Source organism: Diadema antillarum, unplaced genomic scaffold, assembly GCF_040938485.1.
Source record: "Diadema antillarum isolate AM-2024a unplaced genomic scaffold, OU_Dant_1.0 seq00001007_RagTag, whole genome shotgun sequence".
Classification (NCBI taxonomy): Eukaryota; Metazoa; Echinodermata; class Echinoidea; order Diadematoida; family Diadematidae; genus Diadema; species Diadema antillarum.
This window is the reverse complement of record NW_027271844.1, coordinates 638444-657565: the sequence shown is the minus strand read 5'-3', so window position 1 is coordinate 657565 and position 19122 is coordinate 638444. Positions and strand designations below refer to the sequence as shown.

Below are 19122 nucleotides of genomic sequence, written 5' to 3'. Positions count from 1 at the left end.
TACGTCATAGGAAAATTTTGTTAATCAGTTGCAACATTTTACTGGTTTCCGATCACAATCACAGCGCCAGTGTGCTACATTTTACCTGCGCAATGGGTGTAAGTGCAGTTTAATGGCACAGATGGGGATTTATACCACTCTTGTCCCAGTCGAATTAAGCAACAGAGTGTCTTCGTATGCACAAGGCGATGTCATTCCTAGGTGTATACGTGATACTGCTTTATCAAGCAGAAGCGGACGCTGTTTCTTCTTCGTTCTTGATAGCAAAGACACGAGTGAGATAGAAAGGTCCTATAGGAGCCGCTGGAAAACAGAGCGAGGATTGATTACTTATCTTTGCTTGACAGAAGTGATTTATTGCCAAAGATGATAAACTAAACGACTTCCCTTCCTGCGAATTCATGTCTGTTGCTTCTGTTTTGATGCGCACATAATAATGTCGGATAACCTGCAGTGACGTCTCAGTGGACAATCTCATAGCACGGTTTCGCATTCATAAGGTCTCTTATTTGAATCCGATTGCCGCCGAGAAGCGTCTTTTGGTGAAGCACTTCATCCCTATTCTGTCATTGACAATTAGGGTTTTGAATGTCCTCATTAACAAACAGTTCATCGATTTTAGTACATATGTACTCCTGTAGTTTTCTCGTGTTTATTTACACAGCTTTGGGTATGTGACAAGCGCAAAGTCTTCTCAGTTTAATCCTTGTATTACAAAGTAGCTGTAATACACGAATCAGGGGCGGATCCAGGAATTCCGTAAAGGGGAGGCACCTTTACCAAATTAAAAGGGGCGCACTCACCCCCCATCCCCCATTTCCTTATTTTTATTTCTTTTGTTTTAACAAAAAATAAAGAGGGGGGGGGGGCGCGCCCGGTGCGCCCCCGTCTGGATCCGCCACTGCGAATAAAAAACATGCTATACAACGCAAGAGAAAGGAGTTATGCAAATCTTCATGTAATTTCAGCTCGTACAGCATGATGTTTCACGATGGGGGTATCCACCGAACTCGGTGGGGGTATCCGATTGACTCAAACATGTTCTCTTTTCATCCGATAGGTGGCGGCATTTATGATTCTCAGTGCCTGCTCGCTCGTATCGTCCGCTGTGCTAGGCTCCATTCACGCACTGGCAGGATTTCGCACGGACTACATTTGTGCCTATCTCCACTGCGGTACTTCTGCAGAAGATGTAGGTTGAGTATCAGTGTTGTGTTGTGTCTTTCACTGTGTTCACTTGCTTATGTTTTTACCGAATGTATGACACACACTGACACCAGATCCCACAGCATGACGATATCATCTCATACACGCACACAAAGGAAACAGAAATGGTCCACTTTGCGTAAGGGTTCTAGGGTAACCCTGAACCTAACCCTAACCCTTTACTCTATTATAACCTTATCAATAACCAGTATTTAGCCAGAGGTAATTGTCCGAGAGGTTATTGCCCTGATACTAGGGTACGTGGTCTCAGTGACATGTTCCTTTTGTCCGACGTATTTAAAACAAAAGATATGTAGATCAGCAGTTGCGATGTTAAAAATACATTAGAGTTTGTTGAAAGGTTAACAATAGCTTATTGATGGTGATATACCATTTCATCTACGGTATTTTGTTTTGATATTGGGCCTACTGTCCATGCAATAAAAAAAAAAACCAGTTAAACAATATCATAAACAGCCTGATGTGACGTTGCAGCCTAAGCTAGTCATGAATGTTTCATACTGCTGTCGGGTGCCAACACTGTTTTTGTGCAATAGTAATACACACAATCTATTGTAGGGCCCACTGTCATACAGTTGACTGGAGAGGTGAGAGAATGATTTTAATAGAATAGTGAACTCGTAGAAATAATAGCATGGCAAGTTACGCACAGTCACTGAATAACTTTTGCATGTTGCTCCAGTGGTTAATATCTTATATCGACAGCATTCAAGTAGGCCCTTGCCTATTATGAAACGGTGTCAGACTGAAGCTGTAGCCCAAATTAGGATTTGATCACTGGACGATGTTAAAGCCATTGTTACCATTGGGAGCAGTGATTTAAAAAAATTGGTCGAGTTCTCACACTTGATGCATATGTGTAGGTCAGTGGGATCACAAAAAGCTTTGGCTATAAAGCCAGAAATATACAGAGATATCACTATTTTTCTATATAAACCATAAGTCTAGACGATTTATTCTGGAAACGATTTCATTGAAATGATTGTTCACATTTTGTATATTTAACAATACTTAATATTTTTATTGTATGATAAACAATTTTTACGTTGGTTGTTTCTATCCCTAACTCACATTTTAGAATTGTTTTGAAGCAGTAAAGCTGCGTCTTTTTATTACATATGCAAATTGTGATTGATGCCTTTAATTCTTTTTTTAATTCCATTTCACAGTCGCCGAGAAAAGTGATGGACGCCCTCATCAGCATTCTCAGCTTCCTCGAATCTGTCTTTGCTCTTCTCTCAATGTGTGTGGGATTCCAAGGCTTCTGCTGTCCACGCTGAGATTTCTTGCTCATTATTCTCGCTTAATAATAAACGTGACCACGCCCATCGTCACAACGTGACGACTTCCTCCTACACGTGGCTATACACTCTTAAAACATCCGGGTCAGAGCAGACCCGTAACGGGTACTTTGGGGTCACACTCCGTACCGGGTCAGAAATGACAAGGAATGGGGTCAGATATGACCCCTTTCAGAGTCATGAATTGGGTCAGAGTGACCCCAATCCGAGTCTTCATGAACGAATTTCAAGTCATTTTTGACCCGGAATGGGGTGTGACCCTAACGGACCTGGTTCCGGGTCAGTTCTGACCCATATTTTTTAAGGGTGTACGTTTGACTCCGCGAGCCCCAGCTATACTCTGCCATGTTATTTTGACCAAGGTCTTGCGGACGAGCAGTTTTCAGACCGAAACAAATTCTTGTTAGAATGCCGATATCATATTAAGGGCGACACACTTTCCTTCAATGTGTAAACAGTTTGGACACTCTGTGGAAAATGTTTGAAATCATCCTGCATTGCTGCTTTCACGATGACGGGTTTTATTTTTAGTTGTGGCCACTATAAAAGGAGTGTTTACAGTGGGATTGTGCACTCCGCCATTATTGGTGGTTACAATAATGATTGGCTGTAATAAATAACCGACTTATGCAGTGTTTTCAAATTTTAAGGAAACAGAAAATGTTCCAATATCACCGCCAGGTTTCACTGTTAGAACACCGCGTTCTTTCGAGCAATCGTAATTAGCAATAGCGAGTGACTATGTTATGGCCAGGCATGGAAGTAATACAACCAGTACCTTGTGCGCAGTTATGACTATAATATTGCCTAGTTTTGGCCAACTTTTCTTATAGCAGTGATAAAGTTCAGAGCGACCTTCTCAAGGGATGCCACAGCACTGTTGGTTTTAGGTCATGCAGTTATAGCTCTCAAGACTCCTGTGAAACGAAAGATTTCGCTATCGAAGGGGGACATTTCCGTGTCATCTCATCAGTTGAAGACCTATCTCACTGGCGGAGACATCGCAACGATTGATCAGTCGCCGCCACTCGAAAGACCAAGATCTCTCACCAAGAAGGTGACTTCAGGGCGATATCCACAGAGACATCTCTAAACAAGGTAGTGGTCTCCGCAAGGTCGCAGAGACGTTGGAGACGTCATGGACAAGATCTGTTTCGTATAACGTGTAGGTGACATCGCGGAGACGTCTCCGAGACAAGCTGGGCATCCCCACTAGGAAAAAAGTCTTCGAAAAATCAAACATATCCCGGTCTCTCGCGACTCTGCGGAGACCGTGCTTATTTGCAGGATACGTGGCGGAGACGTCGTTGAGATGTCTCCGCGAGCAGCTAGAGTCGAGTCGCCAACAGGTCGTCACCGAGTCTCCGAGTCAGTGAGATGCCAACTTAAGTGTGGGTCGAACTCTAATGCAGGTGTTTCAGTCAAAGACAGTAATATCAATAATCACTCGATTGGCAGAAACATGTTACAGAATATATTTTACCACTTTTTGTCAACCATAATTATGAATGTTCGAGCTGTCGAGGTAAGATGATTTATATGTGAGAGGATTGTGTCTTGGAAAAGGAAGTAAGATGGGCTCTTGAAAACATTTATGACAAGTTGTTCATTTTATTATGCTTTTGCCTACGATGTGACCGTATACATTCGTTCAATACATCTCTGCGTGTAACAGGCAGCTACTTTAGCGCAAAGCAGTCACAGTATTCATTGCTTGTGTAGGACTAAATCACTGCTGGCACTTTTGAGTGGTAAACTCCACATGTAATATCTGGAATCAGTCATGTTCGTACCTTTTGCATTTCCTTTTTGCATCCATTTGTGTATTTGTCAATTTTGCTTTTCAACTGAAAGTAACCTCACTGTACGTGACCGTAATATTATAAAGTAATCGAAAGAAGTAAAAAGCGAAGATTGCTTATGTTTTTGCAAATTCGAAAAAAAAGAGATTGCTTTCGACGTATCATACGTACACATGGTTCCTTATGTTGCATCTATAAACAGCGAATGTTGTCTTACAACAAATGTTTTACGCAAATGTTCAGTCACTCCGTAGAAAAGGATTCATGAATAGTCTTTAGTACTACCGTTGTTCTATCTTAAAACTTTACATGCGTTCATCGCATGATGCTGCAGTCCATACCTGATAAAAGTGAGGTTTTAAGGTGGAGCTTGTTACTTAGACAGAGAACGTCGAGCAAAATATTCTTTCTTTACCAAATGTTTACAGTGTAGTCAGTTGCCTTTCGAGAATGTGTGCTGCAATGACTCCCAACAAATTATTTACTCTGGTGGTCATGAAAATGAAAAGAAAGATTACTGGTATTCCTCATGTCGGTTTTTTTTTTTCAAAAAAATTTTCAATTTCACTCAGCGTAAACAGATTTTGCAAACGATTAGGAAGGATGTATCTGTCCAGGGCCCCGTTGCAAGAAAGTTGCAATCAATTGCAAATAATTGCTAATTTTGAAACAACCATTCTGATTGGCTCAGGGTCTGCCCTATCAAGAAGACATGCATGCAACAATGATTTTGATTGGCCAGTGACAATCAGTTGCAAGTTGTGTTTAAACGCAAAGTTTCTAGCAACGGGGCCCAGTTCTGTTCGTCTCGTGCACGCATACCTTAATGTGGTAGCCTTATTTCTATATTGTTACTATCATTATTACTGCTTTATGATTTTATTATTCTAACTATGTTTATTATTGTAATTATTACTATGATCATAATGATAATGATAATAATAATAATTGTTATTATTATTATTATTATTACTGTTATTTTTATTAATATTATCATCATCATTGTATAAATTTAATAAGGGCGCACCAGACCTTATCTTAATGTAAGTGCATGAAACAACCTCAGCGTAATTTGAATTTACGAGTGCACTGATAATTAAGATTCTGCTTACCGGCCTGACGTTCTTGCTTTTCATGATCGTAGTTAAGTGTATATACAAGTACTTTAATCAACCCATATACGAGATTCTTTTTTTTTATTTATAAAGCTAGATAACATTTTGTAGTGACCTCACGTTAGATTCCCTCATAGCCAATAAAATCCCTGCATTTATATCATATCAGTGAGTTATTACCGTAAAAAATATACATGTATTATAAACAAATTGTAAATACTCAATGAAGTTTGAGTCAATTTATTGAATTATTCCATGAGCGTGAGAGTGTGCAATCACTTCAGGTGAACTTTGTGAAACTTGCCTCCTTCAACTGATTACATTAAAATCATACTCTCATATATATGTGCATAATTGCATAACTGCACACGCATACACATTATATATATATATATATATATATATATATATATATATATATTTATTTATTTATATATATATATACAATACAAATTGCAATATATGATACGTTGTACTTTCTGTGGCATGTGAAGCAATGGTTGTGAATACATAAAATATTCTATAGGCAGGTTACCACATCCGAGGTCGGCAAAGTTCTGTAATAATCGCCAGTTAAACTAGAGCTTTTCAGTCAGATTTCATTGATTCATTGATTTAGTTTAGCTTTCTCTTATAAACATGATATAGAATGAATACATTAATTTGGAACATTACTGTTAATGATATAAACTTTTTACGGAAGGCGGTTACAAACAAAGATTGCATACATGTATTTTGAAGTAAGCAAATACGTGTACATTTATATCACATACAATCTTGTAAAGGCTAGTCAAGGCGCAGGGACCCTGAAAAAATGACTTCGTTCAACCCACCCCGCAGAAAAGGTTTGACTGCATGGGGTGGTCGGTTGGACCCTCTAAAACACCCCTAGGTAGTATGTGATTCGAAATTGTGGTATCAATAAAATTTTACAGGCCACTTTAGTTGCGACAAGACCTTATTCTTCGAGAAGAAGTCTGTGCACGCTAAGACTACTACACGTACCACTAGCGCTGCTACATGCGCCAATACCAGTGGCGCGTGTAGTAGTCTTAGCCCATACAGACTTTTTCTGCGACAAACAAGCGTTTTTGCCTGCAAACTAACTTTTCATACCAACCTGGGGTCCGTGTAGCGTAGTTTCTAGACGTTTTTATTTCGTCTTCATTTTTCCGACTTGAAGCAAGCCGAGTGAGCGCTCATACCCAGTGATTGCGACGTCCGAACTGTTTTTGTCGCAATCACTTTGTATACACCCTCACTCGGATTAGCACAATACAGGGGCTTTCGCAGAATTCACAAGCTGCAACTCAGAGAAATAAAGACGAAATAAAAACAACTAGAAATGAAGACTAGGGTCGGTGACGCTTGTCGCTATTGGGGCACTGAAAATGACAAAATTATCACAGTTTTTGCATGTATTTCACCAAGAATTCATCAAAACGCCTTAAAACTACACATGTGCATGTTGCGAGAGATGTCAGCAATACAATGGGATACATTGTAAGGTATAATATTGTGCATGGATACCATGGTAACCGGATGCCTAGAGGTGATCGGTAACCCCCCCCCCCCCAAAAAAAAAAAAAAAAAAAATATATATATATATATCTGAAATTTAGACAGGTTGTTTGTTTGTTTGTTTGTTTGTTTGGTTTTTTTTGTCTTTCGTGCACATCACCCATTGTAGATCGGATATTAAAGTACCTACCTTAACACTGTAAAATTAACCTGGATAAAAGGGAAAAGACGCTCAAGATTTTTTCCTGTAATTCTCTCCTTAACATTAATTCATTACTGCACGTTTTGATACAAATTTACATATCATGATTTTTCATTTTATTTTTTTATTTTTTACAATAGCTAACGAACACAAAAAGTATGCTTAATTCTTTGACGGATAATCCAGTGCACGTGTATATTCCTTCTTTAGAAAGGAATTTTTCTGCATTCTTGGATAAACTTCCTTTAAGTATGTTAAGAACGTGAACGTTAAGAATGCTTTACTCTGCTCTGTTTCCAGAATTGTTTTGAATAACCATCACTCTGTAAATACTCAAAAGAGCTAACCTTAGAATATAATTGGCTTTGCTGTCTGTATTCACCTATATTTTAAGGGAAAGTTGTGTCCATACATTACTAAAAACTACATTTGCCTATACTTTAAAGTTAAATTTGTGTTGAAAGTACGACGGATGCAACTTTTTCATGCATTTTACTATTAAAAAAATGATATCTTTCTTTCAGTGGTCGTTTATTATGCCTTTGTTTACAAATTTTGCTGTAACTTGAGAGTGCTTCAATATATTCTTCACATATGTGGTACACTTATGCAGAAGGAAGGAAATGCTTATTGAGCTTTTTGAAATTATGGGCCTTAGTTTTTGCGTTTTTGACAGCTGAATCCTGATTGGATAATACTGGTTGCCATGGCAACAGGAAAATACTTCTTTTACGATAATCAATAATTTTTTTTTTTATTGTATCTAAAAAATATAAAAAATCAAAGTTTGCAGCAGTAGGAGGCATTTTGGGGGTTACCAATCACCTGAAGGCATCCAGTTACCATGGTAACCATGCACAATATTATAACTTACAATAAATCCCAATGTATTGCTGACATCTCTAGCAACATGTACATATATAGTTCTATGCAGTTTTGATGAATTCTTTATGAAATAAATGCAAAAAACTGTGATAATTTTGTCATTTTAAGTGCCCAAATAGCGACAAGCGTCACCGACCCTAGTCTTAATTTCTAGCCGTTTTTATTTCGTCTTTATTTCTCTGAGTTGCAGCTTGTGTATTGTGGAGAGCCCGCTGTATTGCGCTAAGCCGAGTGAGTGCACATTCCAAGTGATTGCGATTCGGGAGTCACAATCACTGGGTATGCGCTCTCACTCGGCTAGCTTCAACTCGGAGAAATGAAGACGAAATAAAAACGGCTAGAAACTGCACTACACCAACCACAGCTAGGCGTGAAAAGTTAGTTTGCAGGCAAAACCCTTGTTTGTCGAAGAAAAAGTATGTGTGCGCTAAGACTACTACACGAAGCACTGGCACTGGCGCCTGTAACAGTGCTAGTGGTGCGTGTAATAGTCTTGGTGTGCGCAGACTCTATTACGTTTGTTCCAACAAATACTGATGAAAAGTGGCCTGTAAGATTCTACTGACACCACAATTTGGAATCACATACTACCTGGGGATGTTCATGGAGGTCCCATATACCACCCTGTCCGGTCAAACCTTTTCTGCGGGGTGGGTTGAACGAACTCCTTAATTAAGCCCCTTTCAGGAATTAGCACCTTGACTAGGCGTAGTGATGTTGAATAATATGACAATTATTTTAAGGAATGAAAACAGAAAAGTGTCAATGCAGTTAACTAAATCTTACTAACGTTTGTACGATAAGCCTATTGAAAAGCTAATAAGCTTGCATAAGTTTAGGTAGACTGAAAGAAACAAGCATGAAAATCGAACATATAACATATATAAGATATAAACGCACATACATAGGAACACATGCCATGGACATACACTAAAAGACAGTACCGCACAGATAAAGAAGTTTGCATAAGCTTAGGTAGACTAAAAGAAATAAACATAAAAGATAATTACAAACGCACATACACTGTACATAGGAATACGTGTCATGGACATGCACGTATACTAAAAGACAGTGCCGAGCAGATATGTACAAATACAAGTAATACGTGTTTGACATTCAGCTGAATTTTGACGGGATTGAAATTTCAAGACTGTGATGAGAGACGTTGTCAGCCATGATTGACTGCAAGGCACACTACTACACAGTTAAGCACGAAACAACAGTGAGCAAAGGGGAAAACAAACAGACAAACAAACCAGCAATCAATGATAGCACTGACCATGTTCTGTGCACCAAGTGAATTATTCTTAATCAGTACATTACATGTCGCTGTCATTTCTCTTATCCGACAATACCGAGCACATCTATGCCCCACGGATTTTAGCGTCGACGTCTTCTTCACAGCTTTTTGGAAACACGTCATATTCACGTGATATATTTACGTCATTTAGACGACATTGTGCACCAACGCAAGACGTAAAAAAGACGTCATATTTTGACATCTTTTTTAACGTCTTCTGGTACGTGTCACGTCATATTTACGACTAATTTCATATTATGCTCCTTAAGTAGATGTCTAGTGCACAACCAATGAAAATGTAAACAAGTCAGCATATTTCATAATAATGTAAATAACCTATCCTATACACACTCTATTATCCTATATTATATGTCTACGTCCTATTTCTGTCTAGAATCTTAATGCTCATATAGCTTATACACCTACAGAAAATTGTAATGCTTGAAAGCATGGTTAATAAACTAGATTCTATTCTTTTCAAGCCAGCTGAAATATGAAAATACATCCTGAAACACTTGTTGAAGTTTGAATAATGAATATCACAATATTCCAAGTATGCAATCTTTCACACATTTTAAGTTTGAATTCAATATAAATACCTTATAGGTTAATATTTTTACTCATTCCCACGATTAGCTTTTGCATATGCAGATCAGTTTTCATGAATTTTCATGATCACTATAGAAACAAAACGTATGTCGACTTTTGACGACTTTATGACGTCTTAATGACGTCTTTATGACCAAAAGACGCGCATCAAGAATGGAAAAACCCGCGGATCATGCCATATGGAAACATGAAAGTTGGAAAAATATAGGCTTCAATATGTCATTTTAAAAAAATACTTTGTACAGAAATCTCTTAATGAAAATTCATGATCGATGTAAAAAAAAACAACAACAGCAATCAGCCAACTGGAATCGAATTTATTTGCACATGCCATGGTCTCTTAATAAAAATGCATGATCGATATGAGAACAAGTAGAAATTACGTTCCAACTGAAATACCCGCCTTTTATTCAAGCACGCACACACACACACACACACACACACACACACACACACACAAATAAAAATCATTTTGTATACGTATCAGCCTATTGATTTTTCTTAGTAGGTTTCATAGCCAAGATTGTTCTAGCTGTTTAACCTCGAATGAACTGACATATTTTAGTATTCCATTTCATTTAATAATATGATGAAATAAACTGGTTAATCTGCCACTCTTGACCAGTACCGTGCTTAGACTCCAACTGGTATGAATTTGCCCAGTTTGGTCTGTCCAATTACTCCAAGTAAATGCCATTTAGTGTACCAGTCTGTTATGCTATTTTCAAGTCGAGTCTTTTTTTTTTTTTTGCTCTCATTACTGTTTAATTCTAGTTTTCGTTCAAATGTCTTTCGTTTTAGCGCATTTTCCCCGGTCAATGTTCTTTTGTCTTCCTCCCCACATTTCCTTCAGTTTTATTGTTTTCCTTCTTTTTGATCCCGGTTTATCATTCTCCGAAGCCCTAGATTAGTTCTTCTGCCACACCTTCACTTCGTTCTCTTGCTCGTTCTCCTTTCCATTCCTGATCCTCCAGAGTAACCAGCTCCTCAAACGTAATCATGTCCATAGTGTGCTTGCCTCAAGTTCGTTCTCAGCTGGTAAGTTTTCTTGCCCATAACCTCGGCCTGTTCTTCAACCTTCTGGGCCGCTGTTATCACTGCGTCCCTGCGTTTGAGAGTGAGGAAAATTAAAAGTATTAACTCGGTTTAGAAGTCTAAGAGTAGTTTGAGAAGGTCCGGGAGATGCTTCATTTGATACAAAGGAAGTGCCCCGCTTAAGGTAAACGCCCTTAAAGCTTAAGAGCAGCCTTTATCCTCACCAATTTAGTTTTAAGTAGTGAAATATTATATCTCTGATTCAGCATTTTCCGTCAGTTTTCGAAAACAATCACCGAACCGACTATCTATCCTATTCTTACTGTCCAACTTTAGCAAGATATTATTAACACGTTAAGTACAGAGCAAACCACAGACAAGAAAAATCCCTTCAAAGAGCTCATTCTAATGTTAATGTGATCAGGTGATCATCTTGACTGTAATAATCGTATCATAAAGTCCTAAATATATACAATCTTTTCGCAAGTAACGCATTTTTCATTACATGATTATGTAGAATACAAAAAGAAAATGCAAAATTTTAAACGGAAAGTAATATGAACAAGGAGAAATGGAAATATAGCTTAGGCTCGGCACTACACACCGTCTGTCATTATGCTCATCGAATCGTACTGCACAGACAAGAAAACAACATGCAGAAATAGTGCCTATTTACCGGTCGCTTGCTCTATGTGCAGAGTCCGTTTGTTTGTAAATCTCGCATAAAATAAATTACTTTGTTCTTGCAACTTATAACACCTGTGCCCCTCACAAACACGCACATTGCTTTACTGTCGTGTCTGACAAATCGCATAAAAGTCAAATTCATATACATATGACCTGCATATAACCTTTTAAGTGAAGAATATACTTCAGAACATAAAATACAAAACGACAGAACGATCTAAAAAAAAACACACCTCGTCTAATGTAGCTCCTACCTTCAGCATGTAATGACAGTTATTCTTAAGTTCTTGTGTGCTCGAATATCTGTTCCCTGTTCGCCGCATGCACTTGTTTATTTTTTTGTTTAGGAGTTCGTCTTTAAGATTGTTACATGACATGCCTCCTATATCTGCACTTTGCCCGAGACGATGTAACCGACACTAGGCCTTTATCTTCGTAAAATATCAAACTATTACACGTTTCTTCACATTTATTGAAGGGGATATCTTATCCCCTAGAAGAACAACAGAGGCTCCGATTTTAAGCAGAAAGTCCATTAAATCGTGTAGATATAATCGTCAGACTGGCACGATCATTTTTTAAGCAGTCATTCTGGAACATGCTATGTGATAATATCATAGGACTACTAGAAGCTATCTGAAAATAAATAAAATGCCTGAGTCGTGCCTCACTGATAGTCGCTGATGAGCTCGTTTAACGGCCTTCCATAGATGGTTATGCCCTCAAGCTGTAACAGGTAAAATATCAAACAAAACAAACAACTTTATGTAAATATGCATGTAAACATGACAAACGTATATATTGTATGAATAAATCAGCTTTTAAATTTCATATATAGTTATTACTTAATGGTAGCTTACAGCATATTGATTTAATTGAATTTTCTTGTAAACAAGGAATAAGATAGCTAGGTGCACGAATCTCTTGTTTCTATAAATTTTGAATACACATCTAAGATGAACTAAGATTAATATTCAAGAACTAAGTTACAATGAGAAAATGGAAATTTCAGCTGACAACGACGTAATTCTGGTAATTCAGCATAATATATAGAGAAGATATAAGCAAGATTATTCACAAAGGGGAGGGATGCTACGTCAGCAATTAAAATGCAAGATAAGGCAGATGAACCGTAGATAATGTTGCTAATGTACATATACAATGTAGATTAAAAACACGAAAGGTCAGTGTTATAGATCCTCAGAGTTCTCTAATCCAGGTTCAGGATATCGGACTTTCGGTGTTCGATTTTAGTATATTGTTTCGGATTTGTTATACAGGTAAATAATCATAATCACTGAACAATGCAAAAGATTCTACCTTTACACCGTAATGTTACAGTTTGTATAGAGAAGGATTGTATGGTCAAGGTTGTCGAATAATTTGGACAAATCCAGCAATGTTATGCTTTGTAGCGATGGCTTAGGTCATTCTATCATGTAAATCTAAAACAGCTATTTAAGTCAGTGAAGTAGTTACGGGAACCATATTGAGAGCGAAGTATGACACTATGCTTGGATGAAAAAAAAGTCTTATTGGATATAGACGATTCTTCACAGAATTTTGAATACATCTGGCAGACATGAATGGTCATGGTGATGTACTGTATATGAGGTACTTGTTCTATACTTAACTTGCATAAAGAGCAACACCTGTTTACTTACTTTACAGCGCGTGGCCTGTGAAGCAATTGTCGTGAAGAATATCTCAGGCAGGTTATCGCATTTGAGTTCACATCGTTCAAGATGGGGCAAACGACAGAGAAATTGAGCGAAGTTAACTGCTGATGCTGGCTCAGAAACCCAACCTTCGTAAAACCACACGCAAAGTTCACGGATCTGCAGAACAGAAAAAGTCAAATGTGGATGTTTGAGGATATCAATCTTTTTCCCCTTGCTTTCATCAAGTATTCCGTCAGTATATGTGTTAAAACACATCAAAGCGGTGATGCGGTCACTGCCATTCAGAATAATAATAATACAAAAGAAGTTTGTTGCCCCCACCCCCGGAAAAAACTCTCTTTACAATGTCTCGATTGTACCGATCCTCGAGAAGAGGTGAAAACAAATTCCTTTTATAGTTTATCAAAATAAGTCTTTCTCTCTTATTGTGATTTTTTTTTGAGAGAAAAAATATATCTTTACAGACAATTTAACCAGATAAGGCGCAGTGAACCCACAAATATGTTCATAAACAAACAATATGTGACTAGTGCATAGTCAAAGTAAACATAACAATATAGACCTTGCAGGATTCCGCCAAGGTGGTGGCTGTTGAGAGGAAATTATCGGGAAAGCTGCTGCAGTCCATACTGAAGCTCGAAAGACATGGCATGGTGGACACCCATCGAGCCAAAACTCCCCCCATCGAAGAGTGGTGTTGTGAATTGTCGCATAACAACAACTTCAGATTCTGAATCTGTATAACAGACAACAACAAAGAGATAAAGACAAATGTTCAACAAAAACATAAGCAAATCAAGTGAGTGGAAAAATATCATTTGTATGTCAGTACGTAATATCAATTGCTAATGTAAATACAAAAGCCATGCACATGCGCTAAAACACAAACGAAAATTCTCTAACAAAGGTACACAATTAGATGCTTCGTAACAGCAACATTATTTCGATTTAAGATTTGCTTACTTTCTTTTTAGATTTACACCTCTCTGAATCCAAGAAATTACTGCAGTCCAACGGCACTACCTATTATGCAAAACACATTAGACGTTAGGATCGCTTTATCAATGGCTCAAGGCGCTTTTGGCACGTGATTTGAGAAATAAATGTGTCGTACCGATATGATGACCGCACAATTAGGCCTATGGATCAAAATATGTGGTGTCTCGCCACGTTCCCATACAGATCCATTATTCAGTAAATATAAGATTTTAAAAATCAAAGATTTGTATTTTTTTCAACTTGGACAGTTTATGTTTAATTTCAACACAAATGCACTTCCCTGTATATTCAATTCAATGTTTGCAAGGAATCAATTTTTCCATAATTATCCCACCAGACAATCTTCTGAGTTTCATCTACCTCTTCTGAGAACATTATTGGCTCAGAATACATTTATATACACAGGCCCTAGATTCTGGAATTCATTAAGTAGCGAAATAAAAAATTCTCCTTCTTTGTATTCCTTTAAGCGTAAGTTGAAATCCTTTCTGTTAAACCCTCTCTGATGTTCGTTTTTATTAATCAAGTTCCAACAACCACAGGGTTTATCATCCAACCATCAATCAATTGATTTCTGAATTCATTAATTTATGAAATAGCCATTATAATTTCTACACAGCTGTATGCAACCACCGGCTGTTTAAAGAATTTCTTCACTTCCCTCTTCAATTCTCTCTTCCGTTTCTTTGATCAGCGTGTAGGCATTCTCTTTCTTTCTTCCTTCCTTCCTTTCATTTTCCACCTTTCTGTCTAGTCGTGTCATGTTATTGGGTGTCTCCCGTTTGTTTCCGTCTTGTGTAAATCATACTTGTGTCCAGCATATACAAATAAGTATTTAGTTAGAGTTTCTTGAGTGGTTCACAATCTACAAGCTTGCTTTTTAGTGGACCTCTCAGTTCTCCTTTTTTTTTTCAACTGAAACAAAGTCTTGTATTATTTTGCGTATACATATGTTACTTTATTATTGTATCATTTGATATCATTTGTAAGTTGTGTGTATACGATTGTGATAATAACCTAATTCATACTGTGTTGTGTTTTGTTGGAAAAAGGAGAATGAAATAAAATGAAATGAAATGAAATGAAATGAAATTGTGAACCGTCTGTAAAAGTGAATACAAATTCTACACTTTGAAATACATGTATGAACGTTTCTATTCAATTCAATTCAGTTCAATTCAATTCAATTCAATTTAATTCGATTTAATTCAATTCAGAATGATACGAACTCACAAGTATAATTATGTTCACAAACAAGGTTGGAATTATGCACAGTCAAAGTACACTCTTCGGAAAAAATAGGTTCAACGTTGCACCTTTACCAATGTCACACTTGGAGCACCTTTATGGGTGCTCCTTTGCACCTTTCAGACCAGAAAGGTGCACGGTTGCACCTTTAAAGGTGCTCCCATTGACACACTGGTAGAGGTGCAAAATTGAACCATGTCTCTGTAAGGGTGTAGACATATACTTGACAGTTTTGTGCCATATCGATAGCTGTTGAGATGAAATCATCTGGAAAGCTCCTGCAGTTCACACTAAAGCTCGAAAGACGTGGCATGGTGTACACCAATCGGGCCAGGGCTCCTTCCAAGGAGGAGCGGTGTTGTGAATCGTCACGCGAATACAACGTCAGGTCTTGAATCTGAATTAAAAAAAAAAATAGAAAAGACTATCATTGTGCAAAAATGTAATCAAACCATGTGATTATGGAAGAATTACCGTTTCTATATGTGGACATAGTCGTTCCATGACAATTATTGCTCCTGCGACATTTGCTCACATGGATCACCTGCTCGCCAAGCCAAATGTAAGTTCTACCCACAAATATAACTCTAACCCTAATCCCAATCCTCACCTCAAACTAAATCCAAGACCCTTTCACAACCCTTACCCTAAGTCCTTCGAGAAATTAAGGCCGGAGCAATTTTCACAGGAGCAAATGTCGTGTCAACGTACATAATAACTTCGTAAAGGAAAAAGAAAAACCACAAGCATGCCATAACACAATAATGGGCATTCATTAGCAAAGCCATAGATTTACCCATTTTCTCACGTCATCAAATTACGATAGAAATAATATCAAATTTGAATGCCGAATAAAGAGTTTAGTTGACCATTCACGAATTTGATTGTCGTTGAGTTGTTAAAAAAAAAGAAATGAAAAAAGAGAAAGTTTTCTCTGCAGACAATCGCTCCATGTGCATCATAGAAAATATGTAATGATGATCTTACAAGTGTTTTCATAATTAGACGTGAATCATGCATAGTGAAAGGTGACATACGTGAGAGGACTCCGCCAGGTCGGCGGCTGTGGAGAAGAACTCAACGGGCAAGTAATCGCAGTCCACACTGAAGCTCGAAAGATTTGGCATAGTACACACCCACTGGGCCAAGTCTCCTCCCACCTGGGATTGATGTTGAGAATCGTCATCCCAGCAACTGAGAGTCAATTTGAAACATTGAATCTGTAACAAATAAAACAAATCAACCAAACTATCAAACAAACAGAGGATTAAGTCAAATGAATGGGATGAGAATCCATGTTTGCTATCAATACATGATACCAATTTTAGAGCAAATGTAAAAATTCCCGAAAATGGCTTGAAACAATTGAATAAATTCATTAACAGAGGAACAGGATCAAACGATTCCTCAGATTAATATGTCATAAAACCAAAGCTTACTTTCTCTCCCTTTCAGTTACTACTTCAGTACAAGCTAAGTAACTGTTTTATACTGTCTTGTGACAGATCCGTAACTTCCCCTCCTCCTTGCTCTCCCGGGTCCGTTGTGATTACTTTTAGTTTTCACACACAAACATAGTGCAGCAATTGGGCCTTATAGAAAGAAGAACAATTCTCCAGTTTGTACATTATAGCATACATGATGTAAAAATGTTTCTTATGCATTTAAGTACTTACCTGACAATTCGAAGCCTTTTCGCTGAGGATCTTGTAGAAGGTAGAGTGAAATTGTGAGGATCTTATCGATACCTCGCGCAGCACACTGCTGGAACCCATACCCTCCGCCAAGTCACGTGACATAGTTCTCCCGCAGTTCACATCGGCTATAGATAGCGACGGCTAATGGGAACGAATATCATTTGATTGGTATGATTATATCTGAAGTAACAATTCACTTCACAGTGAAATTGCAAAGTATACAGGCAGTTTGATTTGGCAGCTTATAAAATCGGAGTAATTTTGATGAATTGTATGAATTCAATTCATATCATAGTTTAATGATAAATGTTTGTGGAGGGAGGGATGCATGCCGCTCCATTTGTTGTATAAGAACCAGAGCTGATGGGCGGTTTACGTGGCTTCATCAGCATTCATGGTGCTATATACAAGGTATACTATTATTACTATATACAGAACACGCAAGCAGTATGACATCTCTCTTTGCTGCATTTAGCGTCTTCAGTGCACTTATGATCGAACTTGTGTACTACCAATATCTGTTTGGCAATTATTGTGACTTTTTTCCAGATCAGTCTGAACCTACTACAGCATAGAATAGCTGCACTTTTGAAACTGAATTATTCTGTCATGACAAAACATTGCTTGACTCAATCAAAAGTTTTCAAGAGGGCTCGTGAAAAGACATTTAACACAATTTACGAATAACGTTTCTGCTTTAAAAGGACATGATGATATAAACAACAAAAATGGGATGATATTCTTCATAGTGTCAAATCAACTAACACACGACTTTACGAGAGAAAATAACTTTATAACATCATGAAATGATTTTTGATAACCCGTAAAACGTCCACATAATTTCGCATCTCAAAGCGATTCGTCAGGAGGCTTTAAAGCGACTGTTAATATGGCGAAGGAGGTTGACGAGTTTGCCCTCAACTCACACAGAAAAAGAAGGACGCCTAACACTACAAGCTATTTTATACAAATAACACAATATTTCTGCGGCTGGACAAATCGACATCCAAGCTGTATCACTCACCACTTGGTTACAGTACACCATAAACACAACCCCTGCCTTTGTATGTTCTGACATATATGAAGATAATTCGTATTCTTCCCATCGTTCTCCAACTGCTCGGATGGCCTTCTCGGTGTAACATTCAAACGCGGCATCAACGCAGAAATTCTTGTCAGCATAATTTATTAATGATTTGATAATATCAAGTCCAAGTTCACTCCCTAAAGCCGAGGAGAAGTAGAAAAGGTAGCGGAACTCCTCAAAACGAGGAAAAAGTTTGTCTTTCAGCCGGTCGTACTCGGCGGTATCATTGGCGTATACATCTGCGATATATAATCCTGCAACATACTCTTGGAACAATTTGTGAGGAAACGAAACCGTTGACACTACAAAGGATGGAACGTTGACATCGCGCCGACGCTTCCTACTGATTACATCTCGCTCAATTGTCAAAACTCCGACTCTGCAGCACGTTTGCATGGCAACTCGACACTCGCTGAATTGTTCTTCAGGAAATGAAAGATTCCTATCAAATAAACCGTTTAGCGCTATCTCACTTATTTCTTTAATTGCCCTGTCAGCTTCTTTCAAATGGGCAACAGCATTATAGATATGTGAATTTTCGCATATTTTCGATGCGTAGTGCTCTTTTAGAAAACTGATCATTTCTCCAAATATTTTGGAGAAAGTTTTCAGTTTTTGCATTTCTTTTCGTCTCTCTTCAGTGAAGTCATTCCACATGAGACAAAGCATTGCACAGTAAATGGGGAACGGGGCCATGTTCGACCGGATGACATCATTTTCCTCCA

General features: G+C 37.9%; 2 protein-coding genes across 2 annotated transcripts in view; one reads left to right on the top strand and one right to left on the bottom strand.

Moving 5' to 3' along the window:
- The window catches only part of LOC139742589 (uncharacterized), a 30965-nt gene extending 28458 nt beyond the window's left edge, over positions 1-2507 (top strand). Inside the window, exons 4-5 of the mRNA XM_071653119.1 lie at positions 1061-1192; positions 2397-2507. Coding sequence (XP_071509220.1) covers positions 1061-1192; positions 2397-2507 — 243 coding nt within the window. The remainder of the gene's footprint in view (positions 1-1060; positions 1193-2396) is intronic.
- A 13254-nt stretch (positions 2508-15761) lies between these two features.
- Positions 15762-19093, bottom strand: LOC139742588 (uncharacterized). The gene is made up of 4 exons (XM_071653118.1): positions 18335-19093; positions 17290-17451; positions 16651-16773; positions 15762-16010 (listed from the first exon to the last, which is right to left on the bottom strand). The coding sequence occupies exons 1-4, from the start codon at positions 19091-19093 to the stop codon at positions 15762-15764; spliced, it is 1293 nt and encodes a 430-aa protein (XP_071509219.1).
- Positions 19094-19122: the final 29 nt, after the last annotated feature.